Here is a 21169-nt window from a genome sequence, read left to right on the forward strand (position 1 = left end):
TATTCGGGTATTCAGGGAATATCGGGGTCGGGACGTGTCATGGTTTAGTTGATGAAACCACTTTTCCATACTCAAATCCTACATTATTTCACAAAACACCAACAATATCACCTGCATCTTCACAACTGCATTCACCAAATATATAAGTACCAATCCTTTCATTAACAAATCAAGCATTATCACCCTTATCTCATTCATCTCCATCTACAACCACAAAATCATTGAATATGCATTCATCTAGAGCCTTAGATTCTTTGTCTGCATCTAAAGCCTTAGATTTTTTAGAAATAGTTGCATCTAGTGCCACATAGTTTATTTCTTCACCTACACATGGTCCAAATTCAATACAAATGTCCTGTGAACCTCAAATACATTAGTTGTCACCTACCAACTCTAGTACACATTATCCTATCCCTGTGGATCCTGATTTCCAACATGAACAACTCACTGTTGTTCTGCCTATTCCTATGAATGTGCATCCTATACAAACAAGATCCAAGAATGGAGTTTTCAGAAAGAAAGCAATCTTTGCAACTATTAGTTCATAACCAAAAACTTTCAAAGCTGCATTGAAAGTGCCAGAATAGCAAGATGCAATGAATGAGGAAATTGCTTCATGCAGATGGATCTATGACAAGGTATAAGGCTAGACTTGTGGCCAAAGGGTATAGCCTGGATGAAGGTATAGACTACTTGGAAACCTCAAGTCTTGTAGTCAAACCTATAACTATCAGATTGATCTTTGCCTTAGTTGCTCAGTTCAAGTGGCTTCTTAGGCAACTGGATGTAAAAAATGCATAACTGCATGGAATTCTCCAGGAAAAAGTCTATATGGAACAACCTCCAAGGTTTAAGAGGTTTATATATCCATCACATTATGTCTGCAAACTTCAAAATTCATTATATGGCCTTAAGCAAGCTCCTAGAGCTTGGAATGAAAGGTTCACAAGTTTTTTTACCAGGTTTGGGGTTCCAAGCTTCACAAGCTAATCCATCTTTATTCATTCAACATTCTTCCAAATGAGCTGTGCTATTGCTTCTGTATGTTGATGATGTGATTCTCATTGGTAGTAGTTCTCAATTGATAACTCAAGTGATTTCAGATCTTACTACAGAAATTGAAATGAAGGATTTAGGCACATTGTAGTATTTTCTGGGGTTGAAGATCAGTTACACTTCATATGGGTTATTTGTGTCACAAGAAAATATATCATTGAGTTGATTGATAAAGTAGATTTATAGGAATATTATTGGGAAACCTTACAATTGGCTACTTAAAGAGATGGGAAACCTTACCGCAGTCCTGATCAATACAGGAGTATTATTGGGGCACCCCAATATCTCACATTTAAAGGCCATACATAACTTTCTTAGTGAATCAAGCTCGTCAGTTTATGCATAATCCCATGGAATCTCATGCCATTGCAATCAAACACATTATTAGATACCTTAAAGGCACTTCCACCTATGAAGTTCATTTCAAACCAGGGCCAATTTATCTGCAGTCTTATAGTGATGTAGATTAGGTTGGAGATTCAAATGATAAGAGGTCAACCTCAAGTTTTGTTGTGTTTCTTGGTTCAAATCCCATCTCTTGGGCATCAAATGAACAATATACAGTCTCTAGATCCTCTACAGAAGCAGAATATAGGGCTCTTACAATCACTGTTGCATAGCTTACTTGGATTCGACAACTTTTTTGTGATCTATATGTTCATCTACATTTACCACCAGTGATATATTGTGAGATCATCTCAGTTATTGCCTTATCCACAAATCCTGTATTTCATGCTAAATCAAAGCATGTTGAGATTGACTACCATTTTTTAGGGAAAGAGTCACTCGATGAGACCTTCAAGTGCAACATGTTTCTTTTGCAGAACAATCACTAGATGTTCTTACAAAAGGGTTTATGAGCACCATTATTCCAGCCACATTGTCTAATGCTCAGTTCACTTGAGCATCAAATTGAGGGGGGATGTAAGAATAATGAAGAACAAAACCATGATCCAAGTGAAGGATTCAATAATCCAAGTGAAGAGGAAATCAAAGACCAAGTCAGTGCCACTTGTCAATAGATAAAATAGGTAGTTGTGAGAAGTTTGATAAGGTTTGTTAAGAATGTAGTTAGTTGAGATAAGGTAGTTAGAATGCAATCCAAGAGCTTAGCCTATAAGTCTTGTAATAACATAGCTATGTAGACTACCATTGTCATTCATTACTTAACAATCAAGAAAAGCAATTCCAGTTACAAAAAAGGCAAAGTGTATAATTGGAAGAGAATATGCAATAATAGTGGTAAAGTGATCTGGTCAAAAGGAGTATAAGTTCAGTCTCAATGAAGGCACCAAGTTTTGGAGCCAAATATGCGCACTGCCACAAGAGGTGGAGATGCTTAAACTTGTTTACTTGTAAAAGAACACACAATCTTGAGTGAACCAATGATCGGGGTGCCGATCAAAGGCTCTCGACGATCAAGTTAGTTAGCAATATAAAGACTCATGCAGTGGGCAAGATAATAAGTATGTAGAAATTGCGTTACCAAAGATAAACCCTAAAAACCTCTATTTATACCAGTCGAGGAGAAGACTTTTTTGGATAGTAGAATCCTTATTAAACCGAGAGAATCTCAGATATTGCATCCTCTTAGGAGTTTGATTACTTGTGGTGCACGCCAATCCTTAGATTGTAAGGACTCTAAGATTATAGAAAACACGATGATTCCTTGCTATATTAGGTTTCCATATCTTGCAAAACAAGCATGATCAACCTTAGCAAAGTCATTAGACCTCACCCCCTGATTCCAAAATAGGATGATGGTGGCGTCACTACTCCGTTTAGACAGTTTAGTAGGCAGAGGTTGTTTTAGTCCATGACCGGACTTCTGAAGTATTGATATTTTTATTTGCCTTACTCCAGCCCTAGAAAATCATGGTCCCACACTGGTCTTGGCTTACTCACAGTTGTTTGTTCTTTTACAGGTCACTCAGATTTGTGTATCTCCACTTCCTACGGCGGTGTGTGAAATCGGTTATAACAACATGGTTGCAACTTATTTAGCTAAGACCTTTTGCATCAACTTTAAACATATATCATATCCAAAGAACAAAGAACAATGGTGCCAATGAACTCACCTAGATAGCCTTTGGCGCGTAACTTACGGGGAGGGGAAATGAGTCAAGTAATCATGGTAAAAAAAAGATTACTTCTGGCTTTGGTTAATGAGCAAGCATGCAAATATCACATGCTGATCAAAATTAGAGTTATGTTTTACCACCATCAATGGAACGTTGTGTTGGAAATGTGCCCTGAAGCCTATCATAAGATGATACTCTATGAACATTTCACATATCAAACTAATCTATTTTAATGTAAGGGCAAAGATTATTGTTTACAGTTGTCTCATTAAATGTTTAGGGTTAAACAATGTCTATGGAATATGTAACTAAGAGAATGTAATCTAAATAAGTTAGATTCATGAGACCCTTCTCTTTCATGCATATACCCTAAATGCCTAACGTGAGACATCATAGTTGTCTTGTGGGTAGGCCTTGAGTCTTTGACTATGTTACAGGCATTCCATTTGAGGGTGTCTAGGGCATATTTAAGGTTAAGCTACTTAATCACGTAGGAATGTGAATGTACAACAAGAGATCTCTAACCATCAAACCGTTTAGGGAGAATACTTTATGATATGATTAAGAATCTCTAGCTAGATTATGAATAAGATTTAAGAAGTCGCTCCAAATCACATTCAAGGTAATTATGTAGACAAGCGAATCACATTGGATAGTAAATGAATAAACTATCAACCAAACACTGTGATTAAGAGTATTGATATAAAGAATGACCATATTGCATTGTTATCCCAACCTGAATAGGTTCTCCAACCTCTTATGCAAAGCTTGGGTAGCTATGACATACTGTTATGTGTCACTCATGGTTTGTGGAACCTAAAGATGAATAATCACTAAAGGAGAATTGAAAGTAAGTTTCAATTCACAATCGATTAGTAAGAGTTCTAATCGCCCATTGCTTTGCTAAAGGGAACCTAATGGATTGCATACTGTGTAAGGTAATGATTGAAGGATATAACAAAGTTGAGTAAAGGCAATTAAATATTTTAATTGTTTATGGTTAAAGATTAATTACTATGTTAATTAATCAAACGAATAAGTTCGTTGTAGACCTCGGGTTAGTGTTCGGCCTCAAGGCCCAAATAGGCATTCAATGGTCAAGCCCATGAGCTTTTAAGTTGTATGACAACTTAAACACAAAAGGGCACAAAACCCAGTAACAAGGTTAGGTCAACCATAAAGAGAGGACTTTTTGGTCCAATTTACTCACAAAAGTTGGTGACTACAAAAGAGGCATTATGCCTCATACCTGAATAAGGATTTCAATACGCTAATAGAGAGAAACACAAGCTCTCTCATTCTTTAAGGAGTCTGGCCACATAGGAGGAAGAATGCTACATTTCCTTCCTTCCATGTTAATCATGTTCTTCCTTCATCCTTGGTGTCGAAAGTTAGAAGTCTCCAACTTTGGTGACCTTTGGATGATCCATTTAAGCATCCAAATCAAAAAATCCAAGGAGGCAAAATTGTTGGAAATATGCCCTGAAAGTCAATCTTTGGAAGAAACCTTTCAGGACAAATAAATCGATGTATAGATGAATCTTATACATCAAATGGCAAAGATACTAATTAGGACTATCTCAATAAACGATATATGTCCTAAATAGTGTATCCATGGACAATGGATCGATTGAAGAAGTAATCTAATGATGTTAGACTACAGAGACCTTCTTCACATAACCAAATGTCCAAAAAGGTTCCTGGTCATTGGATTGTCGGAGGGATACTGACAATGCTTAGACCGGTACATACTGTGTCTGCTTTAAATGGAAGGATGGAAAGTCTCATCCCATTCGTGTTGTGACACTAAGACAAGTATGTAGGTGCTCATTAAGGGAATGAGTTCACTGAACACAATCGAACGAGAGTACTTGCATGGAGGTCTACTCGCATGTCAAGCAAGTAACTCTAATGGTTGGAATAATGTAAGTAGTCCTTTGACCTGAGGCATCGTCGTTGTCTTGTGGTTAAGTACTTAATCTTTGATTATGTCAAAGTCTCCCCATTCGCGGGTGTCCACGGCATAATTGGGGTTAAGCCACTTAGTCATGAAGGCAAGTGTATGCGCAACAAGGAATCTCTAATCCTTGATAAGAGAGGAAGAATACTCTAAGATATGATTCGGGAATCTTCGGCCGAAGTATCGAGCGTAATAAAGGAAAGCGTTCCTATACGACTCAAAAGAATCATATAAGAAGGAATAATCACATTAGGGGTTTGACATAATATTTCCATACCCTAGTAATGTGATTGAGAGTATTGTTTTAGAGAAGGATCGAATTACATTGTAATTCCAACTGAATAGGTTCTCCGAACAAACTTCTACATTAGCTTGGGAAGCCATGATATATGGTTAGATGTCACTCATGGCTTGTGAGTTCTTCTAAATGATTAAATATAGTCGTCAAAGAAGAAGGTGAATTAAAAGTATGTTTTAATTCACTAAGTGATTGGATTAAATATAATCAATTGGATTGGTGCCAATCACCTCACTGCCTTGCTAATTAGAACCTAAAAGATTGTTCACCAATACACTATTGTAGTGAGTAACTAATGGATGATGGAAATAATTAATTGGATTAATTAAGTGTTGTGATTAATTTAGAAAGTCTAAAGAAATCATAAAAGCGATAAAGATCGTTTTGGGATTAAAGAAACGTTCGGGTTTAATTGGGCCCATTGGGCCTAAACCCATTGGGCTTTTATTCAAGCATTGGATGACTTGAAATATATAAAAGCCCAAAGCCCAAATCCAACACAAGAGGCCGGCCACTTTAAGTGGAAAGGGAGAGATATTTAGTCAAGTGGTTGACTAGGTTTCTTTTTGTCTATATAAGGAACTTTATAGAGATACTGTTCATTAGGGTTTTTGAAGTGTTACAACAACAAAGAGGCAAAAGAAAAATAGCTCTCTAACACTACAAAGGCCGGCCACCTTAGGGGTGTTTTTACTAACACATCTTTCACCCTTTTGGTTATTCCTTCATCCTTCTCACTACACTAGTGGGTGAGGATCTTTAGAGGTTTCCTACTTTGGAAACTTGAAGAGAACCCAGGAGCACTCATTCTAACAAAGTGGAGGAGGCAAGGAGGGAAGCTAAACTCAAGGAGTTCAAGGAACAAAGGGCTTGGAGGTGGTCCATCCTTGGTCTCAAGTCTAGATCAAGAGGTATTAGACTAAACCTTCACTTTGTTCTTCTCTAAAATTGTTTTGATGCATTATATATAAACCTATGAACCTTGAAGGGGATTTGCATGACTATAGCTTTGATAATTTGTTATAAATGCTTCCGCTGCTTTCGTATATTAAATTTGATTTGTATATGCATGATAGTCATTTTGAAATCCCTATATGTGAAAACTCATAATTTTCCCTTCAAAAATGATGAAGATGAAGGCTATAGAGTTAAACCTAAAAGAGAAATGAAGGCCCTCACTTTGGGTGATTATCCTTTGCAAAGTAAAGAAGAACTTCAAAGGTGTAAACAAATCTCAACTTTCTTCGTGTTTTGAGTTGAGTCATTAGTTCACCACAACTACTAGGCTTTGAATTTCGTCGTTTAAGTTTTGTTTTTTAGTGCATCCAAGTTTGCTTCCACCATTTAATTGTTAAATGCATGTAATATGTTGCTCCATAAACTTGGCATAATCAAAATTTTCTTTTACGTGGGGTACCTAAAGACATTTGTGCTTTCGAAGTAATACAACCAGACTGGCAAGGGCCAATTATACGATATCTTGACAACCCAGGTGGGCAAACATGATTGAAAAAACAAGAATCATGTTACAAGTTGTGTATCGAAATGAACTTTACTGAAAGGGTTAAGACGACCTTTTGTTACTTTGTGTCGGCTAGATAGAAGCCTTTTTCAAATTATGAGAAAAGTACATGAGGGTATTTGTAATGCCCATCAATCAGGCTGAAAAAATGTGGTGGCTCATTTGAAGACATGATTATTTTTGGCTGACCATCTTAAAAGATTGTATTGAATACGCACGAGGGTTGATGCAATGTCAACTCCATGACCCAATTCAGTTCCTGCTGAAGAGCTTCATTCGGTGGTAAAATCATAGTCATTCAGAAGATGGACTATGGATGTCTTCAGGAAGACTACCAACTTCTGGTTCAGTGAAACATGCATGGATCATAGTAGCTGCTGATTACTTCAAAAAGTAGGTCGAAGCAAATTCTTATGCTCTGTTAAATACACAGGAAGTCTGTGACTTTGTTAAGGAACTTATCATGACCCGGTTTGGTGTTTTGAAACAGTTATTATGTATAATGAGACAATTTTTACAACTGAAAGATTCAAGAGTTACACTCTAGTCTTAAGGTTCGGCTGGAACAGTCCACACCATTATGGGATTGGTATTTCTCCTTATACCTTAACTTATGGATATGATGCTTTCCTTCCCATTGAAATAAGTGTTAATTCCTTAATAGTCGTCAAGCAACGTCATTTGATAGGTGACAAATACACATAAGCAATGATGTAGGAGTTAAAATACCTAGAACAAATTAAGATTCGATGCTGGAAACTTCCTTATGGCTTAGAAGAAAATTGATGAAAAAGCCTATAACAACATGGTGAAGCAAAAATAATTCAGTGAAGAAGATTTGGTTGGCACACAGTTTTACCTATTGAGACTAAAGATTCAAAATATTGCAAGTGGTCACCGAATTGGGAGGGACCTATTGCCCTTGACAAGTTTCTCAGCAAGGGGGCATATCAGCTCAAAGATCGAGCTGGATAAATACATAGGCTGCATATCAATGGAAAAAATCTAAAAAAATATTTTCTAGACACTTGGGAGATGATTGAGAGCAATTAAGATAAAATGTTTCAACTTCATGGCCAAATCAAATTAAAATTGTTCAATAAGGAAATATTACAAGATCAGCCTAGCCGCATTAATTTTCAGCGACTGTCAAATATTATGATCATGGAAAAGACGGAAAGGTATGCAATTCTTCTTTTAGTTCCAACCATTTTATCTCTCATGTCGACATTGGACGCCCTCGTTGTCTTTGAGAGTTCGAATTTTCTTCAGTTCGGCAACATATTCAACTAGATTTGGCCGATGAGTCTTGTAGTCTTCCTTGATCTGGAAATCCAATTCAGTTTTACTCCGCTCCAATAGTGATATGCGCACTTCAAATCAGCAAGTTCTCAGTCAATTTTGGCTACGCTATCCTTTTTGCCCTTATTGATCCGGGATCGTGGTAATACTAGCTTGACGGTTGGAGGCTTCTTCGAATTCCTTTTCGGCTTGAATGGCTTTCTAAAAAATTCAAAGAAACGATGAGTTCTCTCCAACTGGGCTGAGAAGTGGATGATACTCTCACTATTCTATCCATTTTTCGGTTGCCATGTTGTTTAAACATTTGTCGTTGGTATCAAGATGGTTACTAGCCATAGTTCTGATTGTCGTCGAATCGATGAGCTTTGGCAGTTTTGCCAAAGTGCTCGATCTGGAAGCTATAGCCAGTAGAGCGTCAATTTCTGTTGTCCAAGGAGGAATATCTTGTAAGTTTTAAAAATATGAAGTGAGATTTTGAGTACGGCGTTGATACTTATGAAGGCAAAGAGTTACAACCTGCCGAGAAGAAATTCCAGCCATATCTTTAGAAGAATTTGTTGAAACTAATGAGCTTAATGGCAAAACCCAATATTTAAGATGGTTCCTTAATTCCATTGGCCAATAGAGGTTGTCTACGTTCGAATGCCATTAAGGTGGCCAGGAAAGGTAAACAACATTGTTTGGCTAATTTGATCGATGACGATCAAGCCACCTTTGCCCCTAGAAGTATTTTAAAGTTTTGGTTTAGGTTGTGGTTCGGTCAAGGAACATGTAAGGTATAGAAAGAGAGAAAGATTGAAACTTAATGGTGTGTTTGTTACATTGGACTATCTCGGACTGGACTAGCTTTAGAAACTAAGCTGGACTAATTTAGTGAAGTGTTTGATACATTTTTGGAATAAGCAGGATAATGACCAAATTCCAGTGTCAAACCCTAATGCCAAAATTTTCTCCAGAATCCAACTACTAGCAAACAAATTCTAGAAAAATGAGAACTAACCGATCAACCACTCCAGAAAAATCAAATTCTTCAAGCCCATTTGCATATGCACGACAAAAAAGTCAGTTTGAAAACCTCAAATTTACATTTTACAACCCAAAAATGAATCTTTACAATGAATCAAGAGAACCCAAATACTCCACAATACAAAAAATTCAACACAGCAAAAATACCCAAATGGAAAACGACTTAAAATTTTAGTTAATTACCAGACGTCGCGGTTCAGTCAGCCCCAAAAGGAAATGGAAATAGAGATCTTCGAGAATTTCCATACTTATTTAGTACTAGTCTAATCGATATCCATAAAGTTGAGCCTAAATGGTCTAATAAACAAGTCAATGCCAATCCCCTGATGAATTGATCGATTGAAAAACAAATTTCTAGGGAAAAAATAGATACCTATCTCAGACCCAGAAATCGATCAAAAACAAAATCTATCTCAAACCTAGAATCTACCTGAAACCTAGAAATCAGTCAAACCCAGATCTATCGAACCTATAAGACAAAATGGAAGAAGAAGCCGTGAGAGATTTACGAGGATGCGGCAGTGGTCGTGGGATGGTCTGGCAAGGTTGTCGAGCAGGACGAGAAGTCGAGCGGGATGACGCAGCAGTCTTAGCAATCCGCTTGTATTCGAGGGGGGGGCTCGCTAAGACCATCTAGCGAGCCCCATAGTCGACACAAGTGAAGTTTAATCTACTAAAGTTAGTCTCTTCCTCTAACAAACATAGGATTACACTAATATCTAGTCCAGCGAAACCTAGTGAAGGCAAACAAACACTCCTCAAGTGTTTTGAAGAAGCCTCATTGTCCATGATGCCCGTGGCAGTTTCCATTAGATAGCGCCTAGTCTTTTCAATTCTTAGACTATAGTCAGGGTGAGCGGCATGTTGATCATTCGTCGAAGGTTGAGCATCATGGGCTTTGCCCTTTCCTTTGTTTTGATGCATAGGGGCATTTTTCTTTTGTTGGAAGCTAACCAGCTCCTGGAGTCGAGGGGTTGAAGGCAGTAAGGAGCTCCTGAACAAAGGGTGTTGTCTGCATCGAAGAAGGAAGAAGAAGAAATGAAGGGTTGGCCTCCAAAGGCTAGTTTTTTGTTTAAATGTGTGAGTGACAAATGTACACTTCAAATTAGATCACTTAAATCCCAATAAAGGGCTAGGATTTAATATGGAGTAGTAAGGTGGATTTAGTGTTTAAATATTGTCTAATCACCAACTCTTTTACACAAGTATGGGTGATGGAAATGTACCATACTCTTACACATTTTTCTCTACTTAATGAAGTATGGTTGCTGCATTTTCTGCACAACCTTGAAGTTGAAAACAACACTCCAATATCCTCTCAATTCTCTGCCATTCTACCCCAAGAAACCGATCCAAAATTATAACAAAAAATCATCCAAACAAATAAACTTTATCATGGCCTCAGAGCTCAGTTTCTGATTTGAAAACTTTCTAGGCGTAATCTGTGAAAGTTAAGACTTTTGGGAGCACCAACGAAGTGTCCTCAACAACAAAAACCAACAAACAATTCTGAAAATGAAGGGATCCAGCAGTAGCAGTGAGGTAAAAGCTCCAGTCTTTGATGGGAAGAATTATGATTTTTGGAGAATAAGAATGACAACCATTTTCAAATCCTATGATCTATGGGATATGGTTCAACACGGGTATGAACTACCTGAGATGGAGATCGATGCTCTAGAGGAGGATCTCACAGAAACACAACTCAAAACACTGAAGCAGAATCAGATGGAGGATGCTAGAGCACTTGGAATCATTCAAGGTGCTGTCTCAGACACCATTTTCCCAAGGATATCAAATGAAGATATTGCATATGGAGCTTGGGAAGTTTTACAGCAAGAGTACATAGGAGACACTAAAGTTAGAAAGGTAAAACTTCAGTCCCTTAGAAGAGATTTCGAGTATACAAGAATGAGGGAAAATGAGATGATAAAAGACTATTTCACTAGGCTGTTTGATGTTGTAAACAAGATGAAAACATATGGTGAGGAACTGCCTAATGAAAGAATTGTCCAAAAATTGTTGATTAGTTTGACTAAACCCTATGACTCAATAGTGAGTGTTATAAAAAAAACCAAAGACACTGAAACTCTCAGTGTGCAAGATGTGATGGCATCCTTAAGAGCTTTTGACCAAAGACTCGAGAGGCATGCTGATTTTGCACTTGAGAAAGCCTTTCAATCACTCAATGTTGGATCTGGTAATCAAGCCAGTGTAAGCAATCAGAAACCACAGTGGAAGGGCAAGAACAAGAAATGGGAAGGGAAAGGGCTTCATAACTCTAGACCTAACTAAGGCAGCAACATTAATGTAGGTCCAAGAACCAAAGAACAATGCAAACATTGTGACAAATTTCATCTTGGAGAGTGTTGGTTCAAAGACAAGCCTAGGTGCCACAAATGCAACAGGTTTGGGCACATTATGAGGACTGTAGATCAAAGAATGTGCAGCAAGTGAACTGTGCAAACCAAGTGGAGGAAGAAGCAAATGTATTATGTGCCTTCAGTGTAAAAGTGGAGAAAAACAATGAAGTGTGGTACATTGATAGTGGCTACAGCAACCACATGACTGCACATGAGTCATTACTCATTGACATTGACACAAACTTAACTAGAAAAGTGAAAATGGGAGGTGGAAACATTGTCAAGGCCATTGGAAGAGGAACTCTGGTTATCAACACCAAGAAAGGAAGAAGATGCATAAGGGAGGTGATGCTAGTGCCAAGACTGGATGAAAACCTACTTAGTGTGGGTCAAATGATGGAGCATGGGTATTTCCTACTCTTTGGGGGAACTGTGGTTGAGATCTATGATGACAGATCCTTATCAAATTTGGTGACCAAAGTAGAAGTGAAAAATAGAAGCTTTCCACTTGTGTTGAGGTACTTAGAAGAAGTGGCAAGGAAAGCAAGTGTGACAGGTTCTATGAAACTATGGCACAAGAGGTTTGGTCACTTAAACATGACAAGCCTAGAAAATCTACAAAAGTATGAAATGGTACAAGGGATACGTAAGATGGATCACTGCAATGAAACCTATGAAGGATATGCTTTTGGGAAGCATCACAAGGATCCATTTGAAGTTGGCAAGGCTTGGAGGGCAACAAAGCCACTCGAATTGATTCACACAGATGTGTATGGACCAATGAAAACAACAACAATCAGTGGAAACAAGTATTTCTTAACCTTCATTGATGACTGCTCACGGATGTGTTGGGTGTATTTCTTGAGGTTCAAGTATGAGGTATTCACAATATTCAAGAAATTCAAGGAAATGGTGGAATTGCAAAGTGGATACCAAATCAAAAGATTGAGAAATGATAGGGGAGGTGAGTGTACCTCACATGAGTTCAATGCATTATGTGAAAATGTGGGGTTGGAGAAGCAACTCACTGTGGCATATTCACCATAACAGAATGGGATTACAGAAATGAAGAATAGGACTATAGTCGAAATGGCTAAGTCTATGATGCATGAGAAGAACATGCCTTATACATTCTGGGGTGAAGCTGTGAACACCTCAGTGTACCTATTGAATAGGTGCCCTACTAAAACACTGGACAAGAAGACACCATTTGAAGTGTTCAGTGGAAGGAAGCCCTCTGTAAAGCATCTGAGAGTGTTTGGCTCAGTGTACTACACTCTCATCCCTCACCAACTAAGGCACAAGTTGGAGAAATCAAGTAACAAAGGTATTTTTATAGGCTATGGTACCAGTGAGAAAGGATACAGAGTTTATAATGTGTTTACTCATAACATAATCCTATCAAGGGATGTTATCTTTGATGAAGACTCAATGTGGAAATGGGAAACAAAGGTAGAGGAAAATGACAGCGTCTCTCTACAACTTGACTTAAACAAAAGGCAAACAAGGGAGCCTATGGAGACCTCAGTTCAAGAAGAAGTCACAGATAATGGTGACATACAAGGTACTTCGTAGCAAGTTATTATGAGTCCACAATCAAGTCAATCACAGATAACAACTCCAAGTTTAACTCCAGTGAGATTGAGAAACCTGGATGAGATTTATGCTACATGTAATTACCGTGTAGTAGAACCAGAAACATATGAAGAAGCTAAGAAAGACAAAGCTTGGAAGAAAGAAATGAAGGAAGAGCTTGAAATGATAGAGAAGAATGACACTTGGGAACTTGTAAATCTACCAAGCGACAAGCCTGTGATTGGAGTGAAATGGGTGTATAAAACGAAGCTCAACTTAGATGGTTCTGTGCAAAAGAACAAGGCCAGGTTAGTGGCCAAAGGTTACTCGCAGAAACCAGGTGTAGACTTCAATGAAACATTTGCTCCAGTAGCAAGGTTAGACACCATAAGGACCTTGATAGCCCTAGCAACCAAGAAAGGTTGGAAGTTACATCAATTGGATGTCAAATTTACATTTCTAAATGGAGTGCTAGAGGAGGAGGTGTTTGTAGAACAACCTCAAGGGTTCACAAATCAAGAGTTTCCAGAGAAGGTGTACAAGCTAAGGAAGACTCTCTATGGCCTAAAGCAAGCTCCAAGAGCTTGGTACAGTAAGATTACCTCCTATTTCACTGAGAAATGATTTCAGAAAAGTCCTAGTGAAGCTACACTCTACACCAAGACAGAAAGCAACAACAAGACACTCATTGTCTCAATCTATGTGGATGATGTTATCTACACTGGAAATGATGCTGCAATGATTGAAGAGTTCAAAGAAGAGATGATGAAGAGGTATGAAATGACTGACCTAGGCCTCTTGCATCATTTTCTTGGCATTGGGGTAATTTAAGAAGCAAGTAGCATCTTTATTCATTAAAAGAAGTATGCTGAAACTTTGCTTGAAAAGTTTGGTTTAAAGGGTTGCAAACTGGTCTCTACACCCCTAATTGCAAATGAGAAGCTTAAGAAGGAGGATGGAAGTGAACTTGCAGATGCTAGTCTCTATAAAAGTATTGTTGGTAGTCTATTGTATCTAACTGCAACAAGGCCGGATCTAATGTTCTCAACAAGCCTACTTTCTAGGTTTATGCAGAATCCTAGCAAGATACATATGGGCACAGCTAAGAGAGTGTAGAGATATGTGCAAGGAACACTAGATTATGGGATCAAGTATGAAATGGGGAAGTCAACTATTCTAATTGGATTTTGTGACAGTGACTGGGGTGGCAGTGAAGATGATAGCAGAAGCACATCGGGCTATGCTTTCACCTTTGGATCAGGGGTATTTTCGTGGGCCTCTGTGAAGCAACAAAGTGTTGCACTGTCCACAGCTGAGGCGGAGTACGTGAGTGCATCAGAAGCAATGGCTCAAGCTATTTGGCTAAGGTTTATACTCAAAGATTTTGGCGAGTTACAGGTTGATGCCACACCACTCTTGTGTGACAACACCTCTGCAATTGCCATGACCAAAAATCCAGTTTTTCATCAAAGAACAAAGCACATCAAAAGAAGATTTCATTTCATCATAGAGGCATTGCAGGACAACACAATCAAGCTAATCTATTGCAGCACAGAGGATCAGATCGCAGACATATTCACAAAAGCACTACCGAATGAGAGATTCAATTACCTAAGGGGTTTGCTCGGAATGACTCCTAGAAGAAGTTTAGAAGGGAGTGTTGGAAGCTAACCAGCTCCTGGAGTCGAGGGGTCAAAGGCAGCAAGGAGCTCCTGAGCAAAGGGTGTTGTCTGCATTGAAGAAAGAAGAATAAGAAATGAAGGGTTGACCTCCAAAGGCTAGTTTTTTGTTTAAATGTGTGAGTGACAAATGTACACTCCAGATTAGATCACTTACATCCCAATGAAGGGCTAGGATTTAATCTAGAGTAGTAAGGTGATTTTAGTGTTTAAATTATACATATACTAAAACCCAAACTCGGGTGCACTGTTTTTCACTGTTCGTGAACAGTGAAATGGTGAAAATGCCATCATATTTTTTGGCTAGCAGCACTTTGTTTCAACTTATCTACAGTGAAAGGATGGTTATGCCCTTCCACTCCACTTGTCGACCATCGTTGCATCTTCTAGCATCTTCCTTTGCTTTTCTCTCTTTTTGCTTTTGTTGCTTTTCATTCTTTCTCCTCCAATTTTCGTTCGATTGTTTGGGTTTTTGTGTTTTTCGTTTCCTTTGCTCTCTCTCCCTGTTACCTCTGTTGGTTTCTGTCGCTGGTGTTCTTTGTTCTCTCATGTTCTATCTTGCTCTTCTATCACCTTAAAGCTTTCCGGTGAGTTATTCAAAACTTGCAAGTGGGAGGGTTTTTTTTTATTTTTTTTTCTTTCCAAATCGATGGGTTTTATTATCTTCAAGTTTAGATGTTGATTGTTTATTTTGGTTTAGATATTTTATTAACCTTTGTTATGTGTTCTGATCAAGGATTGAATTGGGTTTAGGAGTTTTAATTTGATGATTTTTTTTTATTCAAATGTTTAGTTGCAGAAATTTTAAATTAGTTTATATTCTGGGTTTCAGATTTGGCAAAATATTTTATTGGCCTGTGTTATGTGTTTTGATGAAGGTTTGAACACAGAAAACAACCACACAGGCCTTGGCCTTTTGCATTGAGTATTTTGCTTTTTTTATTTTGGTGCTGTGGTTGTTTGTTTTTTATTTCAGGAAACATTGCTGATCGAATTTTAGGGTTTTGTATAGAAGCTTGCAAGCCCTTTCTGATTAAGGTATATAATTTATGTTTTTCCTCTTAAATATTTTCTTGAACAAAAGTTTAAATTTTTTTGGGTCTTATTTCGTTTGCAGATCTATTTTATAATAATAATAATAATAATTAATTTTTGGGGTTTTGTTTCTGTGTTTGGATTTTTAGTGTGGGTATATGATTTGGTTTTTTATTTTATTTTGAGGAAGCAATGGTCATCAATTTTTGCCGCTTTTATGTGTAGAGTTCCAGCTTCCAGGTGCTTGAGGTTTCTCTCTCTCTCTCTCTCTCTCTCTCTCTCTCTCTCTCACTTTTTTTATTCAATTCAGGATCGAATTTCATTTGTATGAATGTTGGATCTATAATCTATTGCTTTCGACAAATTGTGCACTTTGTTTACTTCGATTATTTTTTTGTGGTTTGATTTGGTGAATTTTTGGGAAAATCCAAGTTCAATCCCATTCTGTTTGCAGCATGCCAGTGATGATTTAAAACATGTTACGGTGGACAATCAATTGGAAATAGCTTCAAATGGGAAGTTTTTGCAAGGGACGCATGTAAGTGGGGTTATGCCCGATGCCGATGGAGAATGCTTTTTGAAATTCCATTAAGGGAAATTTTGGGTTTTATTGAACAAATTTTAAACCCAGAAAGCTTGGGTTTCCTGGTGAGTTCTCTGGCATTTTTTGTTAGGGTTTAGTTCTCGGGTTCTCTTTTCGTTGTTCAAATCTTTGTGATTTTAATTTTAAAAATCTGGGTTAAAGAAATTTTTCTGAGTTAATTCATGATATTGTATGAAGTATGGCTTATTCTATTCTCTTTTTATTGAGGTATGAATTTACATGGAAATGTTTATATGCAGGTGGACTATGCCATTTGAGAAACTATGGTATTCATATGTTCTGTAATTATTTTCATTTTATTTTGGATTTGTTCAAGTTCTAGTTTGCACGATTGTAAGATGTATATCTAATTCCAAGTATCTAATTGGTTTTGTACCAATATACAGTACTCAAACGCTCTCAACGAATACCCGCTTTCTCCCTCTCTCTCATGATAATTGATGCAGAGTACCAGACCCAGAGAAGGTGAGAATCTAGACTTCCCAAACTTGGCCTCCCATCTCAGCTGTGGAGTATCAACCGGTACACTTGAGCTTCCCAAACTATGTTGAAATATTTGAGAAATGCTGAGTAAACAAAAGAGAAAGGGAGTTTTAGAGAGAGTGATATAATAGTTGCTCTATAATTGTATGAATGAATTAACTATTCAACAGAGAGAGAGTTAACAATTTATACAACAACTAATCACCTTGCTTAGCTCTCATGGCACATACTTAACAGACTAACAAACACTAACAATCTCTAAACTGATCTGCTGAGCTGGACCATTAACCTCTGTTTATATCTCAGCCACTCATTTTTCGACACTTATCACTATTTGCAAAATCTAGAGTTGCAAAAACCCCATTCTTAATGAATATTATTTTTTGTTGATAATTAATTGATAATTAATCTATTCCATTATTATTATTTTCCCGCCAAATACTTTGAATATTCATTAGCAAAAGATATAGGGTTAACTATTTAATGAATACAATTTTGATGGTTGATTGCATTTCGTTAGTTATAAATATGGTGAATCCATTATTCAATACTAGCTAAATAATCACAATGCTTTGGCCACTTATCTTGAATTCTGTTCAAATTGATGAAGTCGCATGTTTCTTAAATGGAAACCTGTGTTCTTTGAATTTGGCTTTTACAATTGAAGTCAAATTGACTCTGGCTTGAGCGACATTTGTAAATCCCGTGTTTTGAAAATTACTTTACATACCGTGACCTACATTTCTAACTGTTTACTGGTTTATACTTTAGAGATAGTGTACATCATTTTACTTTTTGTTGTGCATGTGACTGATCTTGAATATTTGATATTCTTTGAGATTTTCAGCATTCAGGTTTCGAAAATTCTAAACTTTATTCTTTTGTTTTTCTTCCTGTTTTATCAAGAATTGAGCCATGGTCCTTTAAACAACATTTGGGGCAAGCTGTTTTTATCCTTGTTGGATGCCTTTTTCAAGTCAGGAATCTTCAGGTAGTTTTCTTTGTAGCTAAACTAATATTTTTGAAGTACCAACTCCGGGTCGTTCAAGGACGTCACATAGCAAAAGTTAAGTCATCTAATACTACAATGTACATACAATACAGAAAGAAGCTATCTTAATATTGGATGACTTAACATTCTCTGTTTTTTATTTTTTTAGTTTTCATTAACCCTGTATCTTAAAAAATAGTTATTTTTGAGTTTTGTAGGCTACTTTTATCAATTGTCAAATGTGACTCAAAAACTAATCCAAAAGCTTTAAAAAAAATTTACTGTTTGATAATTTCCTTTCCGAAATTCTAATTATGTTTATACTTTTGTCAGTCATTACATTTTTTGTAAGAACTCCAAATTCACATTGTATTTCAATAAATTTTAAACGCTTTGTCTACGCTCTTAATTTTTTTTCCTACAATGTGTTAAATATTTTTAATTACTAAATCAAATTATCGCTATTCCATTTAGTAGAAAAAAAAAAATTCCAGCATATTCTTATCATTCGCAGATGTGTGCTTCTCAAGGTTTGTTCTATATAAATTTTAAGGTACTTAACACTTCAGGATCATTGGCATTGATCAAATAAGGTGACCAAATTCTTATTATTGATCATTCAATACCTTCTTTCTTTGCTAAGTTTTTTCACCCCTCTTAAAACTTATTAACTTTGATATGCTTCAAGTTATTCCTTGGTATAGAACCTGCCTCAACTGCTTTCGAAATAATCAGATTCTCTTTTACATGATTATGTGAATGATTGAATTTTTGAAAGAAATTGATTTAAATATTTTTTCATATTTAGGCGGGCAAGAGAAAATGAATTGACAAAGCAGAAAGCTTTAGAAAAAGCTAGAAAGCTTAAGGTAAAAATCGTGAATGTATTTTGCGTTATTCTTCTTTTCATAAGTTCGAAATGCAAATGATACTTGAAATGCAATGCTTATTTTATGGTTCACAATTTTCCTAAAAGGTATTAAGAAACTTCTTTTGTCAAATTTTTCTTCCTTTTTGGTTGATGGTGGGAATAATACAGGTAAAAAAATTGCATGTTGCAAAGGAAAAACCACACCAGCGCACACTTGGAAATAGCTAGAGGTATTGGCAAACCTCACTTTGTATATACATGCTTTACAATTTGTGGAAATCCACATGACTCCTGAAAATGATAGTAGCAAATATGAGATAATGGGACTTAATATTTTATTAACATGCTTCTTGCGATTTTGGAGTTATGCCAGGATGGGTAGTTTACCCTTGGGTGTGGGTTGATGATTGTACACACATTACATTTATGTTACGATAATTATAAATAACATCTTATTTCGTGGATGAAATTTATTTCTACTCTTCATTTAGACATTGAAGCTAATGCAACTCTAAAATTAACATCTTGATAGACTGGAAGTAGATATCTGTTTTTTATTCTCCACACTTCTGTCTAACTTCTTCTTGAGTGATAGTTTAGTTAATTTCTTTTTACTTTCTTGCAGGTTTGATGGGAATTTTCAGGTATCTGCAATAATGAGAATGCAAAGTAATAGGTTTGTCATCTTTTGATTTATATTAATTTTTTATTGTTTTGTAGATTAATAATTATGCAACTGGTTATATTTTATTGTGTTAATGTGTAGTGTAGAAAATTTTAGCCAACCTTACAGAATCCATTTTCCGTTGAAAAGTTTGAATGTTCTGTGATGGAAAAGGTTATGTTTAATTGCAAGGTAGAAATTCTATTATGAGTTTTTTAGCTGATTTGGGGCATGTTTCTTTACGATGTTTAATTTCATCTGGAAACAAATAGTGTTTAGAATCAAAAAAGTATTTTGAATTGTTTTTTAACCATCTATTGCCAACTTTTCCAACGGGTTTCTTATTATTTTATTTTCCATTATTTTGCAAGAAACCAAAGCCTTTCCATGCTCGAGAGTTATTGTGTGCGTAAGAATTAATCTGTTTTGTTTGATCATTATGTTACAATACTATATGTGGTAATGTATGGAGACATATCAGTTATGAACAAATTAGCATGGTTCATCCTAATGCTATATAAGTTAGGTGGCTGATTTGTTTCCTCTTTTATTCATTGGTGATATGTGTTTTCAGTGACTTTCCATTCATGGGTAATAAGTTTTTGTCAAGAGTTAATGTGTTCAGTTCTTTTTCTTTTTTAATTTTTGTTATGTGGTTCTGTGTCATGTGGTTGGAGTGTCATGTGATTAGAGGTTCCAAAAGAGAAACATTACTTCTTTTATTTGGTCAGAGGAGGGGGGAGGAAGTTCTGTTCAATTTTGATTTTTCTAATCGCTTAGGAAGAAATTATGTCACTATTGATATTGCAGGTGGACAGCTTGCAGAAATTACAAGGTATGCTACAATCTGTACTTCTTTGGTAGATTTGATTCAAATTGATAGATTTTGGTGAGAAAAAAACTTTTATCTTTTCTTTCAGTTAAGGACTCTTAGGACTTCAAATTTGTAAAGATGTGAATATTAGAACAATGGCAATAGAACCGCCAATCTATATGATTGTAAACAGATTTCAACATATATCTAAATACTATTGCATATCGTATGTATTTAGAACTTTTCACATGTTTTATACAGTTTTAAAACCCGCAGCATCGCGCGGGCACTATTGCTAGTATTGTCTAATCACCAACTCTTTTACACAAGTATGGGTGATGGAAATGTACCATACCCTTACACATTTTTCTCTACTTAATGAAGTATCGTTGTTGCATTTTCTGCACAACCTTGAAGTTGAAAACAACACTCCAATATCCTCTCAATTCTCTGCCATTCTACCCCAAGAAACCGATCAAAATTATAACTAAAAATCATCCAAACAAATAAACTTTATCATCGTTTGAACATCTTTTGACATTGAACCCTTCTTTGGCGGTGAGCCCGTGGATTCGGCCTCACTTACCTTAAATTGAAAAATATAAGAATTCGGTTGGTGTTTCAAAGGTACACCGTGTTGTAGCGCGCTCTTTAGTTGCTGGGTCTCTTTGGGCTGCATCATCCATCTCGGCAATATTCCATTTAGGAATGGCTTGCTCGGCAGGGGTTTCTCCAATAACTAGGTTTTAGTAGCAAATTTTTTACCACGCTCTTGGTCTGCAGCCAATACTTTGTGGTATGGTTTGAGGATTCAACACCTTCAGCATAAAGGGGACAGTTTGTCAGAA

At 36.6% G+C, this 21169-nt stretch overlaps 1 protein-coding gene and 1 long non-coding RNA gene across 2 annotated transcripts; both read left to right on the forward strand.

The window, feature by feature from the left end:
- The first annotated feature begins 10760 nt into the window (after window positions 1-10760).
- LOC103435584 (uncharacterized) lies at window positions 10761-11537 on the forward strand. Its single transcript, XM_008373972.1, has one exon. The coding sequence runs from the start codon at window positions 10761-10763 to the stop codon at window positions 11535-11537; it is 777 nt and encodes a 258-aa protein (XP_008372194.1).
- Window positions 11538-16365: 4828 nt separating this feature from the next.
- LOC139187962 (uncharacterized) lies at window positions 16366-17059 on the forward strand. The gene is made up of 3 exons (XR_011571005.1): window positions 16366-16542; window positions 16738-16764; window positions 16885-17059. It is a non-coding gene; the product is annotated as an uncharacterized lncRNA (long non-coding RNA).
- Window positions 17060-21169: the final 4110 nt, after the last annotated feature.

This window comes from Malus domestica, chromosome 09, assembly GCF_042453785.1.
Source record: "Malus domestica chromosome 09, GDT2T_hap1".
NCBI classification, from domain to species: Eukaryota; Viridiplantae; Streptophyta; class Magnoliopsida; order Rosales; family Rosaceae; genus Malus; species Malus domestica.